We start from the raw sequence: 18,843 nt of genomic DNA, 5'->3' as shown, positions 1-18,843 counted from the left end.
ATTCTCAGAGGTGCAGTAAATTAATGACTAAACATAAGCGAAGTAAAAGGCTGGATTTTTAAAACAAAATGAATGCAAATCAAATCAGAATTAATGCAAGACATCAATGTATGATTTAGCTATTATACATTTGAGTGAAAAGATCGAACCCATAACATATGTTACATTCACTGAGTTTTTTCAAAGGTTAAATGCAGATGTTGAAGAATATCAGATATATTCTTTTTGATGGAGAGAGTCTTTATTCCTTTTAACTGCCCAGATGGAACGTGAGGATAGGTTTTTCAATTAATTGAGTTGATTGGCTGATAGTACGACAGACTAATATAACGGCAATAAACTCTAACGTGAAACATGCAACACAATGTTCTGATAAAATATGAAGCTCACAAATATTTAACTATATACACCCTGTCGAACATAGGCATAATGCCTAAAATCCTTATCATTTCCTACTCTCCCATTCATTATACATAAACCTGTTTGCTTGCAAACGTCAAGTATTATAATACCATCAGAGTCTGGCTGTACGGTATTTTTAAATATGTGGTTTGAATATTATAATCGTCAACAACATACTCGCCGGGTAATGCAACACATATTGAGCATTATTACCAACAACATACTCGCCGGGTAATGCAACACATATTGAGCATTATTACCAACAACAAAATAATAACACTAATAATGAGGACTTTGTATAGCGCCTAATCTTTAGAAGCTTTAAGCGCATTACAACATTAGACAACACCTGTAAGATAAAAAAACATAAATAATGATATGATTACAAAAACAAACACCATGAAATTAGAAAACATAAAAAACATGCTGAGAATATTTAAGGTAGGAAACATTAGGTCTTTAAGTTTGTTCTTGCAGTCGAAAAAAGTGAGTTTTCAGAGCACTCTTGAATGTGGCCGTGTTGCCATTCGAACATTTAAGTCACTACGTATATCCATTCAGCATCTTTATTCAATTACTTTTTGTTCTTACCATTGACTGAATTAGGATGTTAAACATATTTATATCCAACATGGCTTGCCTACTAGATTCCAAACATAGCCGTCTGGTTCCATATGGCAAAGGCAAGCACATAAATCAAGAATGTTTCCTCTGTGTATTGAACAGTCAAATTTAACCCTTCTGAGACACTGAAATTTTAGTACCACATCTTAAACCACATTCTATGTTTTTATTGTCCTGTAATGACCCTTGGTTATTTCGATGTAAAGTGTTATTGCCCTGGTTACGGTTGCCTGTATGTCACGTTGGCTGTTGGTGTCAATGAACTCGACTCATCAACATAATGAGTGTCATTTTGATTCAGCAGATAAAAAGTGGCTTGTTGAATGACAACATTTATTGATGAGGAGCGGCATTTGGGTAGGCGTGTTTGTTGGCGAGTTTTTTCTTGATGACTGGCATCCAGGAATGTTTGCTGGTGCATTCGAGCGAAACATAGAATGAATTCCTGGCGGAGGTAATCTATTTTTCGGTTGAGTGGTTGCCACGGAATTCGTATGAGAATTGGAGGAAACATCCACTTGTTTCTATATAGACAGATTATGGACCTGTCAGCTCTGTTGCGCTACTAATATATTGCCCTTCATAGTCAACCAATTCTGTTTCAATGTCTAGATGCGATGCTTCTTTCCTGCGATGAACTTCTCCCTATTTCATCACCAGCCGTTGCTCACTCAAGTCACTGTACCCCTCGCTATTTCATCATCTGTCTATACCCACTGAACATCCTGTACTTCTCGCTATTTCATCACCAGCCGTTGCTCACTCAAGTCACTGTACCCCTCGCTATTTCATTATCTGTATATACCCACTGAACATCCTGTACTTCTCGCTATTTCATCACCAGCCGTTGCTCACTCAAGTCACTGTACCCCTCGCTATTTCATCATCTGTATATACCCACTGAACATCCTGTACTTCTCGCTATTTCATCTCCAATCTCTACTCACTGAACTCTCGGCACTGCTTGCTATTTTATGATCTGTCTGTACTCAGTAAACTTAATTATCTGTTTACGAGTCATATGCTTTGAACCAGCTGAGCTTACTGCCTTGAGTGGCATTGTATCTCTGTTTCGAACATTGTGTTCCTCATCTGCATCCATATTTGATTCTAATTCTTTCTTTAAATTGTGATGTAGCTATGAATTTGCTCGATCATTCAGTCTACTGTTGTTCATTATCTTGTCTTTGCATAAATGCGTATTGCAACTGGTCAACTGGAAAATTGCTTTGTTGACTTGCCTGTAACGGCTGTACATTAAAGAATGACATATTGCGAGAACATTTCGTTGTATTCTGGGAATTTGTCACATATAATCATCCCATGAATAACCAGCTTGGCTGGATAGTGGAGAGAAATCCCCCCCCCCCCCGAATTTCATTGGCGTAGCATCTTAACATTTGACCACAACTTCTTCCATGTTTGCACAATTTATCGCGGATAATCTCTATCAACTGAATCGTTAGTACCCTTCAAGACTTTGGCGTTATCTAACGTTTCGTCGGTACCACAAGATTCTATTATTGCCACTAATATCTTACGTTCGCGCTTCACTACCTAGGCGTAGCGGTCCTCCCGTGATGTACGTCTAACTTATGCGAACGAGCAACACACGAAGCTTTTGCTGACTACAAAGAAGATTTCGCATCAAAACAATTTTCTTTTTAAATAGCCCAGAATATCAAATTGTGTCCCCTACTTCGCAGTTCAAAATATATATCAATTTGTATACCACAATCTTTAACAGATCTATACATTTATTTGTGACTTCAATAACTTGTTCAACTTTGTTCATGCGGAAGAAATGACGGATTTACACGATAACTTACCTTCCGACATGACCCTTTGTCCCGACTTTATCACTTGTAAATGCAAACATGAATGCTACTCCATCGATGCTTGTCAAAAATCGTTAGATCCGCTAAAGTTCCAACCTTTATTTACCCGCCTTCGCTTATTCGTCACAGTTTGAAATCCATCATTTGCATTGTCATTGTCCCCAATTTCACAAATAAGGGTATCAAATTTATTATTGTAATAATCAAAAGAATATCATAAACTTTGTGTAAACGTACATTGTTCATACATCATGTTGATGTAGCCACCTTTTTCGCTCCTATGGCCTAAGTATTTAGAGCATTGATTTCGGATGCTGGAGGTCGCGGGTTTTCCCAGGCCGAGTCATACCAAAGAGTTATAAAAATGTTACTAGCATTTGCCTCGCTTGGCGCTCAACATTAAGAGATTTGTGTTTGGACTGGTAGGATTTGCGTTAGGATGATGTGAATAGGTGGGATACACTATCTGACTAATTTTATTTTTCGGATTCGATGGTCATATAACTATCAGAGCATCTACTGAAACCGATACAGATTGTTGGATTACTACAATCTAAAAATATTTTATATATTTATCTTAACCAAAGTAATAACATAAAAGAATATTTCGTATGCTAGCTATTCTTCTTTCTTTGAGTCTTTGCTCGTTAAAAATGTTTTTCACATTGGCTTTTTTTTGCGTACAATATGGGTGGCATTAGAGAACAATTACAGGAGGTTACTTTTAAGAGATTTTGTTGTTAATGAAATAGCATAATATGGCAAAGATACCTCTGAGAGCCCCTAGTGAAAGAAAGAAAGGAAAAGAGAAAGATTTTTATGATGTCCAAAACTTAATCCTGAAAATCTCAACAAAAAATATAAATTTTTTTTTTTACAATTTTACATGATTATGTAAATTCAACTCACCGGTTACCAATGTTTTATACCAAAAATATGTATTGATGCCCAAAAATACGTATTGATACCCAAAAAAAATGTATTAATACCCAAAAATGTGTACTGATACCCAAAAATATGTATTGATACCCAAAAATATGTATTGATACCCAAAAATATGTATTGATACCCAAATACATAAGATATTGAAGGATAGTAATCTTAAAGATCTCAAAACATACAGGTAGAAAATTAAAATAAAGTATTAACAATTGAATAGAGTGGTACTAAAGGAACTAATATACTCGCATAATTGTGGTATCCAGGGCTAAGGGATGTCCTCTCTTGCAGTGTGTATTGGTGTCAATTTATATAAGTATGCACATTCAACGTCATTGCCGGAGGCACGGTTGCTGCGGTCCTGGCTATACCACAAATATTCGATCAAAAAAACAGTTCTAAATTTAAAATAGATAATTCTAATTTACCAAGCTCAAATGCTCTATTATGCGATTCCTCTGTGTTGAATATATATATATATATATATATATATATATATATATATATATATATATATATATATATATACCGCTCGCAAGTTGAGTCCAACTACAAACAACAAAGACTTTAATCTATCATAACGAGTTGAAAGATCAAGACAGGAGCGATGTTTTGTTCTAATAATTATTCCTTACTAACTGCATAAATCTTGATTAGCCGGCGCGTTTTAAAGCGGCAGATCTGATTCTGTGCAGTTTCTAGCTTTAGTCGATTTATAAGCGATTACATAAGATATATAAAACGCAAGTCCTGTTAAAACTTACTGTAATCTTGTGCTATCGTAGACTTAACCCTCGTGCCTCAGAATTGTTTTGGATATAGGGATTAGGCCAATGGAAATGCACAAATGATGTCTTTAACCCACAGTCAATGGATGTTATTTTGCTTTTTATTATAAAAGATACCATTCAACGAGAAAGCGAGGTCTGCATATAGCGACAACGCTCAAAGTAGTTATGTAAGACGTGTGACCTTGACCCTAAAGTCAGGACATAGAGAGAATATGTTGTCGAATGAATTGTCTTAGCTTTAAAATAATTCATTCAGGCTATAAAGAAAATTCTTTGTAGACTTGGAAATATAAGCAGCCTTATCGAAACTTGCACATTAATGCGACCTTAGATCCAAGGTGAAAAATGGTGACTGGGTTTTTTAAATGAATTGTCTTATCATTATAATACTTATTCTACGTATGAGGAAAATCCAGAGGAGGTTTAGAAAATATAGGCAAATAAAGAACATTTAACAAATACTTCAAACTTAATCTGACTTCTTTTTCGACTGTGATATTGATTACAAGGTCATAGAAGTCAGCAAACATGTCTTAATATGAATTGTCTTAGGCTCAAGTATGATTAGATTCGATGAACGGGTTTCGGAAATATAGGCATATGAAACAACATAAACCAGACCCATAACGATTTAGTTCCTTATTTGAATTACACAAATGTATTTACCTTTGCTTGTCATGGTAATGTTATTATTTGATGCATCAGATTTTTCAAAAAAATCTGAGATATTTTGACATTCGATCAAAGACAGTGGTTTTAAATAAAGTAATGTTGATGATCACCAAAAAAATCCATATTTTAGTCCCGCTCTTTCATTTAAACGCTAATATCATTTAGGATCCATATAATATGGAAAAGTCCGTACATTTTGGGAGAGCATCTCTCAATAGAAATCTATCCGTTTACTAACCATTTTGGATTAGCATCTATCTATTGAAACCAAACCGTTTACTCGTCATTTTGGATAGCATCTATTTATAGAAACCGAACCATATGCTAACCATTTTGGATTGAAAGATACAATCAACATTCACTCTCTGAATAATACAATACAAGTAGTAACTTTAAAGAAGTATACATTATTCATCCATCTATTCATGTTCCTTGTCAGATATATCATAATCTCACCCGGAACGATAATGGTATATAGCTATTAACCTTTCACAACTATCATAACCAAAGGTTGTGAATTTATCATAAGTAACGCCGGACATGTATGTTATTAGCAAAGGGCGTTATTTGATTCCACGAGATGGTTATGATGTTTCACATGCACATCGAATGCATTGCAGAGAATTCACAATGGTAGGTAAGTTATAATTTGTTATTATATAACAATTTCAATGGTGTATCCTCACAAAACCAAAAGCTTAGTTGTAATTAGGTACATTGATCAATTAAATATGACAAGCTTTAACTAATAAATATAAAAAACAAAGCAAAATATTACAGTTGTGCAACATAATTCTGCATCCTACTAACACATTTCACTCGTTATTTTCATTTTGTTTTCTCAGTAGCACAAGTTGACATTCTGAAGTAATATAGTTTTTATTGCCAAAAATATAAGTTTTTTTTTTCTTCATGAAATCTCATGCGGAGAATGCCAACAGGAGCAACATACCTTCAGTAATTTATCGTGGCTTGTTGTTCTAGTTGCTTTTTGTTGTTCTGGTTGCTTTTTGTTGTTCTAGTTGCTTGTTGTTGTTCAAGTTGTTTTGTTTGTCTTAATAACCGATGTGAACCATATAATACCCGAGTTAATTAGTACTCGTTTAATCATTTTGGTTTCCAAATTGTACAAATATATTCTTGATTATTTTTCTATGATACATGTACTTAAGCATATTAAAAGTAACAATTCAATAACTCCTGCATTAATAAGCCTGGAAATTACCGCATATCTTGAATAACTCACTTAGTCTTGGTTGTGTTGTCTGCGGCCTCAAAAGCTCTAAACATGCCAAAACTCTAACTAAATGTTTCGGCACAATGACTCGGATTTAGAACAGACTCGATGTGCTCTTCTTCGTTTCACAAGATGCGACTGATGGGGGCAGAAAATGCGATGGTTCAGTGGCCAGCGTGCTGTACGCGGGACTGAGAGCGTTAGGGTTCGAATCCCAACATGTTATAAACCCGTGTCAGCGACATTGGTGTGTCCTTAGACAAGGAACTTGATTCAGTAAGTTAAGCTACGAATTTACCTTCTTCTTATTACTGTAACTAATGTCATTTTACAGCAACACCTTGCGTGCATAATACCCAATAGACTGTTATACAATGGCATCATTCAATATGATAGATATAGCACATCGTAAGCATATTGCACGTCCGTGTCTATACACCATCGCTTTGAGCGTGTGACGTAATACAAAAACAGGATCAATATTAATAATTTTCGTCACCTTATCCCTGACTCAGGTCCATAACTGTGCATTAGATACTCATCCAAAGTTATCGACAAGTATGCACTACAAGTCAGATTCAAGTGGGTACAGAAAGAGGACACTGCATTTGAAAAGATGAAAGACAATACTACAAATGAGAACACAATATTTTACTTTAATCCAGCAGACCCATATTTGTGAGAGTTGAGGCCAGCTTTAACGAAGGACTGTCTACTGTGACTTTTTATAGAAACGGAGTCAAGACATTAACCCGTAAATTTCACCAGGCGAACCATGACAGACACAGAAGAATCGATTCAGCCTACCTTCAAGGAGCACCTAGATTGAATATTAGTACGGCCCAAAAACCGTCCTTGTCCATGTTTAATAAAGCAACGTCCAAAAGTGGTTGATGGCTATGCGTGATGTAGACCACGAATTAGTCTATGAACCTGGAAAAGATGAAAATACCTTATGGACTTTTTATTCGGGCAGCAAACCATGACTCGTTGAAGCAGCAGTGTTTAGAGGACATTGCCCAGCTTGACATTACAATCAATTTCTTATTGACAAGAAAACATGATACCGGAAGTAGAAATCATCCTTATTATAGATTTTAGTCAAAGAAAGAGAAATTAAGAAAGATCTGTGTGGCCTATGATATTCATCGGCACCTGGAAAGCAACAGTGGACCACCATTTAACTGTAAAGACTTCTCAAAATGTGTCAAAGAAGAATGACTCGTACATCGTCACATAGATCCTTTACAGACAAGAGCAATTTTTGGAAGGGAAACTTTTATGGAGCTACTAAATAAGGCAGACCAGACTGCACATTTGCAAGATAAAAGCTGCTCAATAGCTGCATGGGAGCTGCTCACGGGTTGCATATGGACACCACACCCTGGAACAGGATTCGTACCGTGCGCATAAATGATACATTAGATCACACAGAACTAAATTAGATTACAAGCGACAAAACAGATACCAGAAACATTACCCCAACAAACTTAATGAAAAGGACAGAAACACCTAGATAGGCTGAAACAAGACACAAGAAAGAAAGCATGTAAAAGAACACATTTTGCTTTTTGAGTCTCTGATCTGCTAAACCAGGCAAAAATAAGTAAATGGATCACTGCATATGAATTAACATTCTATATTATATGCAAAATTAATCGATAGACGATAGCAGCCACAAGAACTGTAGATGGAAGCCATGTACGCTCTGATGCAAGTCTGTTCAAACTTGTGAATGCAGTTGAGAAAAATCATGTTGAAGGGAAACGATATATGACACATGCATAAAAAGACCAAACCAATTCAAGAGATAATTTTTTTAAAGGTTATGGGCGATTAAATTCCCTATATTGCTCGCAACGATACATAATAGAGACAAGTCTAGAAGACAGTGATCTAATATATGGACCTAAAATAATTGTGATGAAAGAAACACCAGCAATCACAGGTAGGCCACCGTCGACCACAACAATCAAGAGATAATGTTGTCCATTCATGTCAACTCCATCGTATTTGAATTAATAGGAATTAACAGGGATTATTATAACTGAATCGTATGATTAGTCATTTAGTGATTAATCCTCACACTAAATTGAATAATTTGGACAACCTCGTAATTCTAAATATGGACCAGGCAATGAGGAACATTGCATGTGACTATTTGAAGGATATGTTAAGTGGTAATTTATTCGAATTCAAAAGTACTGGGGATTTCCGAAGCTCGTGGAACTTTGAAAGTAATATTTATTGAAGAGCATTCATATAAAAATTCACCGATAAATACTTTTATTTGAGTAATTTTAAATTGTTCTAATTAATATAGGTAACATCCTTAAAAGATGGAGAATGCAATATACAACGGATGCTTATGAAATGGCTTAACAGCATTAGATATGGCGCATCGTAAGTAGGCTGCAATTTCGTGTGTACAAGGCATCACTATATGAGCACACGCACTGAGTGTGATGTATATAAACAGCACCAGTATCAAAACAGTTCCTCACTTTACCACTAAGTCATATACAGGACTTTGCAGCGTACACTGCTTTCGGATAAACCGATCACACTGCAGTGTACACAGTTTGATGTATACACTTAACTACTTCTTATATTCTGTAAACTATGCTGCACTTCACGTGACAATGCAGACAAAAGAACTCACGAACTTGATACAAAACAGATTTAGTAGATTAAATAAATAAAGGCTCGGCATCAAATAACCTACTTGTATTTCTGTACAGCAAACTAAACAAAGCGTCTTGAATGCTTTGTCTGTCCCTGTTTGCTGTATTTCAAATAAAAATCTGAAGCGCTTTTAAATTCTTGTTCTCAGTTTTGATGCTTAATTTCGTTAATTGATAGAATGATCCATGTAACAATATTACGACGCCTCAATGATCATTAAAATAACATGGAACAAAACATAATCATTAAAAGGGAAATTCTGTTCACATATATATTATATTTAATATATTTGGTACTTTATGGTTAGTGTATCTCCAACTAGCAAGCATTCTGAGAGAACTGACGTTCATGCCTTTACTGCTTTTCTGGTTTATGTTCTTTCTTCCTATCATTCTTTACCGTCACAGTTATCACCATCGTCATCCCATCGTTGCTGTCATTATCGACGCAGGACAGAACTTTAATTTCAGTCGTGGTCATAACGTGACTTAAGAGGGTATATAGCAGTTTACAGGAAATAAAATTATTTCATGACGTGGTCAATAAATACGCATTGTCTTACGGCGCACATATTTGCAACATTAAACAATTGTTACAATTTCATTGTATTTCAGGTTCACAACACAAGCGTTTAATAGATATAAAGTAGGTCCTTCACCAAAGAAAATACATTTAACGAGATTACCAAATGAATTTGAATATTGTTGATACACTACAAGGAGTTATCATGATATAACATTGAAATCTGCTAGCATAGTATCATTTTACATGTTCGTGGTATAACGCTAATGTTAAGTATGCTTTTGCATGCAAATTTAGTACCTTGGATACATTATTTCAGTTAGGAGCAGCTGTGACAGTCTTTGAGACGCTGAACTCGTCACGTGATGTATTCGGGATTTGATTCCCACATTCGGATTTTCCATCTTGACCAGTGTGTTATGTCCTTGGCAAGGCATTTACCTGCCTAGCCGAGTCATAACCTTCAAAATGTTTATGTACTATAAAATGACAAAACCAAAACCTATTAATGCAACCATTTATTGGGTGTCTTCTTCCTATAATATTGTATCTGAAGTACATTCTACTCTATGGATGCATTTCAAAGCCTGTCGTTATTTTCTTTATTCTAAATACATCGATTTCATATGTATGGGACTTCAACTGGTAGAACTCGGTTTATCACTGCTTCTATTTGATCAAATTAAACCTCAATGACAAGACCAAAGAATTGCAAACTTGCCTTCAGCGTTTTCTTAGAACTGTTTGTTTTGATAATAATACAATTTTACGGTGAGCGATGTTTGTCAATTTGTGTTATCTGCAAGTAGCAACCAAACAGCACAAGTACAGGAATTTAAATTAAGTATTTGATGACTGTGTGTCTTTCTGAAATGAAAATCTTTAGTAAAACGTCAAATTTAACGGTAGCCATTATTTCAGCTAGACTCTTTGAGAAATTAACTTACCTCCCCTTAATATCCTTGCTCTGGAGTGGGCGCAGAGTGAACAGTCTTTCCTACATGGTGTATATGTACAAAGTAGATGCAATGTCCGATATCGCCGTAGGTATATTCTATGCAATGGATCAAATGGTATGTATCCAACAAAATGTTATCTATAAAATGACTAGTTTTCTCTTCTTTTTTGTGGTCATTTTTCAGATAAGTGAAGACGATCATAACTGACATATATACGCCATGTCTGAAATTCAGTTGACACAAATAAAGAAACTCCCAGAGACAGAGCAGCACAATCAGCACCACGAGAATCCCTCTTTCATGGCAGATGACTACGAGAACCCATCCTTCATTACCGAAAACAATCATAAGGTATGTATTTTCAAAATGATTATGTATCTTACAATCTATCAATTTGTGTCTGTTTGGCGGTCTGTATTCTGTGTGTCTGTCTGTGTGTGTGTGTGTGTGTGTGTGTGTGTGTGTGTGTGTGTGTTACATAGTTATCATATACTTCCCTTTCAACCTTATTCAACATGGAAGTTTGATTTATCTTGGCATACTTTATTTAACGTTTCCAGGAATTCTTAAAAAGTATAATATCTGTTATGATTAAAAAGGCTTTTGAAGTTCATGAGATGTCTCTGGCACATGTCATAATTGTCACTAACCATATCCGTCTTTGTTTCACAATTGATTTGGAGCAACAATAATATATAACCTTTGTGTATTCAGGCTGAAAAAAACAACGGTAATGTATAACCTTTGTGTATTCAGGCTGAAAAAAACAATGTACGTTTAGACATAGACGATACTATACAAACCAATGGACAAGTCAAATTCGATCCGGAAGTGCAGATGGAAAACGGACAAGTCAGTGAAAAAGAGGAAGACCTAAATGGATGCCAACGGGGAGTTTTAAGACTGCAGACGGGATGTTACGATTTCATCAAAGCAAAGAAAACAACCATGAAATACATAATCCTTCTTATATTGGCTGCTGCTTATTTTGCATATTTTGGATATGCTATGTATTATCGTTTTGGAGATGAGGGTTCCCACAGACTTCTTGGATTCACTGTTTTTGCGGTCGTTCTTATTATTGGAAAGATCTTGTTCAAAAGGTATGAGAAAGAACTGGACACCCTTTCTGAAAGCGTTGGACGTGCAATGGTATCTAAGCATTTGAAGAGAGCTAGATTATTTACAAGATGGTAAGTGATATATATAATTTCTTGACTGTCATATAGAACGTTTAACAAGTTTGTTTTGTTTTTTAAAAGTTATCTGTTGTTCTTTTTAAAAATAAAATGCTTACTTCATCTTCATATTTATATCTTTTATAATAATAAGAGACAAGCAAGTAAAAGTCACTATAATATAATTTAACGCGCAAGTTCAATAAATTCTAGAGCTTTAGTCGGAATGCAAATTATAATTTCCTTCATTTCAACTTCTTTCAACTTTTTCATATTATTTTACTATTAAGAAATATTTGTCCAGTATGAGAGAAAAAAATGTATGTGTTGGTGTCTCACATGTTCCATGAAATTGTCTAAATCATACTGCATATCGATTTTAGCAGAAAGTAACGATATCATTTACTTCACCATGAGTAATGTTTTAGTTTAATCGATATTTGGGTACTGTAAATAAAAGAAAACGTGATCGAGGTAGATAAATAATAAATCCTCGCAATTTAAAATAGATTCCACAAGCATTCAAGATTAAATACAATGATTTACTGCTTATTTAGTATTATTCGTTTATTATGTTCGCATTATATACGTACTATGTACATGTACCCTCAAAAGATATGTGCATTGCAGCACGAAACCACCTGTAGCTTACATTAGAAACACAATTAGCATGTGTATGATAAGACGAGGCCATATATATTTCATATTACAATGGCATAAAAGAAATATATATATATATATATATATATATATATATATATAATATATATATATATATATATATATATATATATATATATATATATATATATATATATATATATATATATATATATATATATATATATATATATATATATATATATATGACAATCGAGAATAATAATGTGTGGGAGCCCCTTTCCGAATCTCCTGGATCTTTTTCCGACAGATGGTCAGGAATTATTATACACTTTTTACTACTGAAACATAATTTAAATTTTCCCACTTCATCAAAAAGAATTAGCAAACTCTAGGAAATGAGTATTTAAAAACTCAGTAGCCAGATGAAACGAATGAATAGTCAGCACCAACTTTAATAAAGTAGTTCGATTCCGGACCTTAAAAGCGATTTTATATCCTATAAGAATTAGTTGATTCAACATTTATTTTTGAACTTTTAACGTAGCTTTAACAATTTTTCAGTCATATCGCTACGATGTCTGCAGTGTGGCAGTTTATAGTGATGTCTAGCACTGGGGCATCATTTGGTACGATTCGGCCGAGGTTCGAACCTGCGACCTCTTGCAGCCAAGTCGGACGTTCTAATCACTTAAGCCACCGGAGCTGTCGACATTTATTAATCCATGGACTAAAAACGTTATAGCCTCAGACACTCACATGGTCTACGTCCTTATTTAGGCCTTTCATTCATGCTCAGACCCTTCCATTGTATTAGCCTTAGACCCATCATAGCCTTAACCCGGTCGTGTACATGATATGACTATAAAATACATATTTCATCAGCATGCAAAAACACACGTACAAACAAATAATTCAAAAGTCATTCGAATATTACTTATAAAGCAGGATAGAAAGTATGAAAGTCAAAATACAAAGAAATCCAGTACTTATGTAATCCAGTCAGAACCAACGATTTTGCCGTGTACTGATAGAAACTATAGGACGTATATACTTTGATTAACTGAAACGAATGCCTGACCGATTAAATAAAATACTAGATAATAACCTCATTTTCTTGCATATCATGTCAACTGCTACCCTAATATCCTAATCTCTCTCTCTCTCTCTCTCTCTCTCTCTCTCTCTCTCTCTCTCTGCACAGAAGATCACTGAGCTACAAGCATTTCTAGAACATTCTAAAGAGAATCAAAAGATTTGGTGAAACTGACACATAACAGGGACCCTTGGCATATAGATTAAATGCGAAATGTCAGTATTTTCAACATCAAACACACAAATAACTTATGACATTAATACAAATGCGCAAATACACTGCACAAACAGATAGTATTTTTCTGCTAGTCTATGCATCGTTAGATGTAGCAATGGATCAGCATTAATTTGTACATAGCGCACACGCAGAACAAAAATATCGGCATACACTAGAAAATATAATAATAGTGATAGCTCGGTGGTATCATTGTTGGATGTCAAAGCTAAATGTTTAACTTTTTATAACGGCACCTGACACTTTCGAAACGGACTCATTTGCTGTTCTGTTTTTGAATATGTACATCCAAGATGACGATTACGTACTCTCTGATACTTTGATTAAGTCCAAATATGTCCTCGCATGTCAGCCTAGATATTCCCTCACAAGTCAGTCTAGGTATGTCCTCGCATTTCAGTCTAGATATGTCATCACATGTCAGTCTTCATATGTCCTGACATGTCAGTCTTGATATGTCCTCGCATGTCAGTCTAGATATGTCCTCACATGTCAGTCTAGATAGGTCCTCACACGTCAGTCTAGATATGTCCTCACATGTCAGTCTAGATATGTCAGGTCATTACTGTCTTGCATACAGAAGCATTACATGATGCAGGAGCGTTATTGGAAAAATATCAGCAAGGTGTACCATGTGCCAAGACTTCATTTTATTAACCGGCAATGTCTTCCAAAACTAAACAGTACCCATTCCATAGTTAATTTTACGTTTGTAGGTGGCTAACACAAAGGCTGATCTCCAAACCTTTTTCATACAGTGTTATATTCTGCTAGCTCGTTATCAGTAATCTTGTCTTTGTACTTGTTGTATCTTCAGTCATGCCGTGGTAAAATCTAAAATTGTTTCAAATCAAATTGATTTTTTTTCTTCGAATCTGTATTGTTGTTATTTGATTTGAGTGCATTTCGGATTTTAAATAGCAGCTTTCTCACCTGGAATCAAACTCTGTATATGTATGCTGATTTCGCATTTGTACCATATATTTTGCAGGAATAATTTGTCCTGCTGGCTTCCTTGTGCTAAACTATTCATCTTGAAATGACATAATTTTAGCATTTTATCAATTTCATTTTTTACGGTTGGAAGATTTCAATAGCATGTGTGTATTTCAGTAGTAAAATAGATAGCACTTCTGCAACACCTTTCTGAAAGTCCATTAGTTGAGGATATAGCCTCGCATTCAGTGTTTTTTGTGGGGGTTGGGGATGGTTTTATTTGTCTTTTAATGACATCATGCTCTCATGTATATATTGTTGATGTTGGTATTCTGCAGTCATGCACATATTGGTAAGCAAATGTTCATATTACGTACACATATAAGGCACGTCAATGAAGTAGTTTATCAGCAAATAATTTTATTTTGCTTGTGCCACAGCCCACGCAAATATTTTTAGAGTATTTCAAATGTAACTAGCGGCCACGTTATGTCATTTTGTCTCTGCTGAGAGTGAAAGAAAGAAAGAAAGAAAGAAAGAAAGAAAGAAAGAAAGAAAGAAAAACGAAAACAATTAACGTAAATATTTGCATTCGATATCAGTGACTGAGTGAGTGACTGTGGTATATGGCACGTTCACTTCTATGCAATTATGGAAACCTGAATCGATTTTTATGTACAGGTTCCTGAAAGTGGGAGTATTTATATTTTTGGTTGTCTACATTATCTTGGATGTTGCCATAGACAAGCCAAGAAATTTAGTCTCGGTAGCTGGATTAGCGTTGTACATCATCATCTTTTACTTTACCTCTACCAACCCCGCAAAGGTGAGAACCTCTTCATCTGCATCTATCTATCTATCTATCTATCTATCTATCTATCTATCTATCTGTCTGTCTGTCTGTCTGTCTGTCATTGTTTCCATTTAAGTGATGATCCTGGTAAGATTTTACATTGCTCATATATTTACGTATATTATTTGGCTTCTTCTAATATTGTCCAGGAAACGATTCAATAGATACTCGTGTTTTTATGAATAATTTGTTTTTCAAGCTCGTTAATGATTTAAAGGATAATCACTTCTTTCAGCAGTGTAGCCAGTATGGTGTAGTGGTATGACCTGATTTATTCAAGACATTTGCCTTGTCATTTAATCATACAGTAATTGGACGATCATAAAACCACCACGTTTCGCCTTATATACTTTTACATCTATTATCAACGATCTTTGTGCAGGAATGCGGCTCTGGCGGACATAACCAATTGCAACAAGTAACATAAGTTAGAGAGTTCTAGATAGCAAATTCAGGTACAATAGCTCGTACGGAAGAAATATGTGTCCATTTAACACAGGATAGGAAAATGTATGAATTTTTTTTCTTCATATTTCTGTTACATCGTGTGCGTGAGTTGTATTTTTGATTTGATTTGATTTTGTGCAGACTTTAAATTAATCCTTTTTAACAGTTAAGAACTGCATTCTTTCCATATTTGCAAAATTAGTCGAAAGTTGCCAAAAGTCAATGGCAAAAAGACACGTCAGGTGCACTGCAGGTTGCAATTGTAAGATTATTCTGTCTACGCGTTCCATCAATTTTGGAACTGACAATGCCAAAGGCTAAATAAAGGACTTTATTTAAAATAGTAATTACCCGATACCTCCATCTTCCAAAATAGTCGGTCTTTAAGCTTAAATACTAATATAATCACTGTAGCAAAAAGCGCTGGACAGTTTCAATTCATGACATAGATTTGAAGGCGAGGTCAAACGTTAGATAGACGAGTCTGTGAATGGGTTGTCCTAGGGCATGACACAAAACAAGGTTATTTACCTCAGTTCTATCTTCTAAACGCCGTCCTCGCACTAACGCCCAGAACATAGTTCGAGAACCGTTAATAACCTCGTTCTCGATTTGAGGGTGCACCGGACAGATTGTATGCATAAATTTAATGCCGCATCTAGGTGCCTAATATAAATATTTTCAAAACAATAAAATAAAAAAGTGATGTCAAAAAGTTGCATATTTTTGGATACCTATAATAAAACCGACCACACAATATTAATCACTTGAGATGTCAGTTCATAGCGAACGATTTTTATGCAACCCAATCCCAAATTTATACCTACATTGTTTATGTCCGGAAGTCATTGGTGACTCCAGGTGATTATCACAGTGCACACTCAATCCATTTAACTAGGTGATAGCTTTGAATAACATTGTGTGCAAGACACCTTGAAGCACTTCAAAATAGTTGCCATCAAGGCCATTTTTGACATACTACATTTGATCCCAGATATGGATAGAAAGCTCTGCTTCCAAGTCGACTATTGGCCTCAAGGTACTAATAGTATGGAAAAAAGGAACCAGTCTGGAAATGGCTGAACGTAAAATAGAGTATAAATGGGTTTGGCTGGCCAGAGTCGGTTGATAAAGAAAGTTAGATTTTAGTAAAATGAATCTTGCTAAAGCTTATCCATCTTGTAACTGAAAATTTAGAGACATTGTCATATTGTTGGCGTTTCAGTCCCTTAACAAACGAGTTCGGAACACTCATTACTGAAATCAATACGTGACTCATTGATGTGGAATTAACAGCAGATGTCAAACACACGTAGATGAAAAAAAAATGTCTGCTTCATATAGTTTTCACTGCAAAGAAACTGTCATCTAGGATGCGTGTATACTGATAAATTAAAGTTTGATCATTAGCTCTCACATATAGATAAAGTTGTTGACTTATTAATATCATGTTATTTGCATAGATTTGTTATTGGAACTGAATTAGTACCGTTTAGTGCTGTCCACATATTGTAAAGTAACTATGAATGTGTATATACCTTACATAAATTTTAAACAAAACACAAGTTCAAACACATAATACACAAATATATCCAAATCTTTAACTATTAAACAATACAGGCTGAAAACTCTCCCCGCCACCTGAGAACAAACACCATCTTTAATTCGGTAAAAGACAAGAACAAAGATGGGTTGAACATGCCTGATGTTTATTTATTTTGCAATCAGCTGCGTTATAAGGGCAAACACATTCAGAAACATTTTAGACGGTTTTTTTCTTCTTCTTCTTCTTTTGTTTTTTGCGTTGTGACGGGAATCTCACACAGATTGCCCAGAGACGGCCAGACGCATGAAACACGTGTTCATGTGCAAAATGCCGATATGCTATGAAATCATTTGTTCTACATAATTGTCAGTTACATGCACATGGAGAAAAAGTAAATAAGTTTTATACGTAACACTGTAAATCTAAATAAACCTCAACATTTCAAGTACATGGAACTCGTTAATCTGACATTTCTACAAAACACATGAAATAAAGTCAGTCCGGGCTATTGTAAAAAGTTGATTCCAGTAAACGAAATTGTTAAAACAAAAGGTTCTCTCTGTGAACTGAAGTATATCTTTTCTCGGAGATGGGTTTACTTATTTATAACAATTATATTGGAGCGAACATTGAATCATTGTGTCGATTATAATCAATACACTATGTTCTGAGATCAGATTATAACCACGACCACCACCATAACTGGTACTAATATTTCTACTGGCACAATCATCACAGCAACAACTTATGCTACTATGAAACAACTGCTGCTGTTGCTAACAGTATCAACTAAACAGCCACTATATGTATGCTGTTACTGCCAAGACTACTAGAAGCGCCAGTACTACTATTACTACTACTACATCAGTATTATAACAGTTAACCTTTGCTCATGTCAACTACTTTATTTACACTGGGAGATTCATTTTGTGGTGATTTACTTTTTACCTATTTATTCCTTTACAGGTCCCTTATCTATAGAGCCCATTCATTAAAATTCAGTAATGCTGAAATTGCACCCTGGCTGAGATGAGAAAAAAGAGATATGTTAAAAATTTTAATAAATGCAGCCATGTTTTGCTCAGACCGGAAGTAAGGTTTCAACGTCTATAGCAGCATTGTTCCATCCGATATCCCTCATTTCTTGTCTGACACATAAATATCATTCGGACCAAATCAGATAAAGGTTAAAATGTATCCATACTAATCTTTATTTTGACTATCATTATCATCAACGTTCTCGTCGTAGTCGACGCAGCATAA

At 35.0% G+C, this 18,843-nt stretch overlaps 1 protein-coding gene across 6 annotated transcripts in view; it reads left to right on the top strand.

The window, feature by feature from the left end:
* LOC149775967 (solute carrier family 28 member 3-like) overlaps positions 1–18,843 on the top strand; it is an 89,799-nt gene that overhangs the window by 39,738 nt on the left and 31,218 nt on the right. For 5 of the 6 annotated variants that reach the window (XM_089940943.1, XM_089940944.1, XM_089940945.1 and 2 more), the window contains 3 exons: positions 10,853–11,020; positions 11,426–11,862; positions 15,416–15,560. In XM_089940943.1, coding sequence (XP_089797069.1) covers positions 10,889–11,020; positions 11,426–11,862; positions 15,416–15,560 — 714 coding nt within the window. In that variant the 5' untranslated portion in view covers positions 10,853–10,888. Of the gene's footprint in view, positions 1–10,852; positions 11,021–11,383; positions 11,863–15,415; positions 15,561–18,843 lie in introns of those variants that run through there. The other variant, XM_089940946.1, reaches the window with a different exon arrangement.

This window comes from Sinohyriopsis cumingii, chromosome 18, assembly GCF_028554795.1.
Source record: "Sinohyriopsis cumingii isolate HCF-2022 chromosome 18, ASM2855479v2, whole genome shotgun sequence".
NCBI classification, from domain to species: Eukaryota; Metazoa; Mollusca; class Bivalvia; order Unionida; family Unionidae; genus Sinohyriopsis; species Sinohyriopsis cumingii.
The sequence above is the reverse complement of the archived record's forward strand: the minus strand, read 5'-3'. Positions and strand labels throughout refer to the sequence as shown.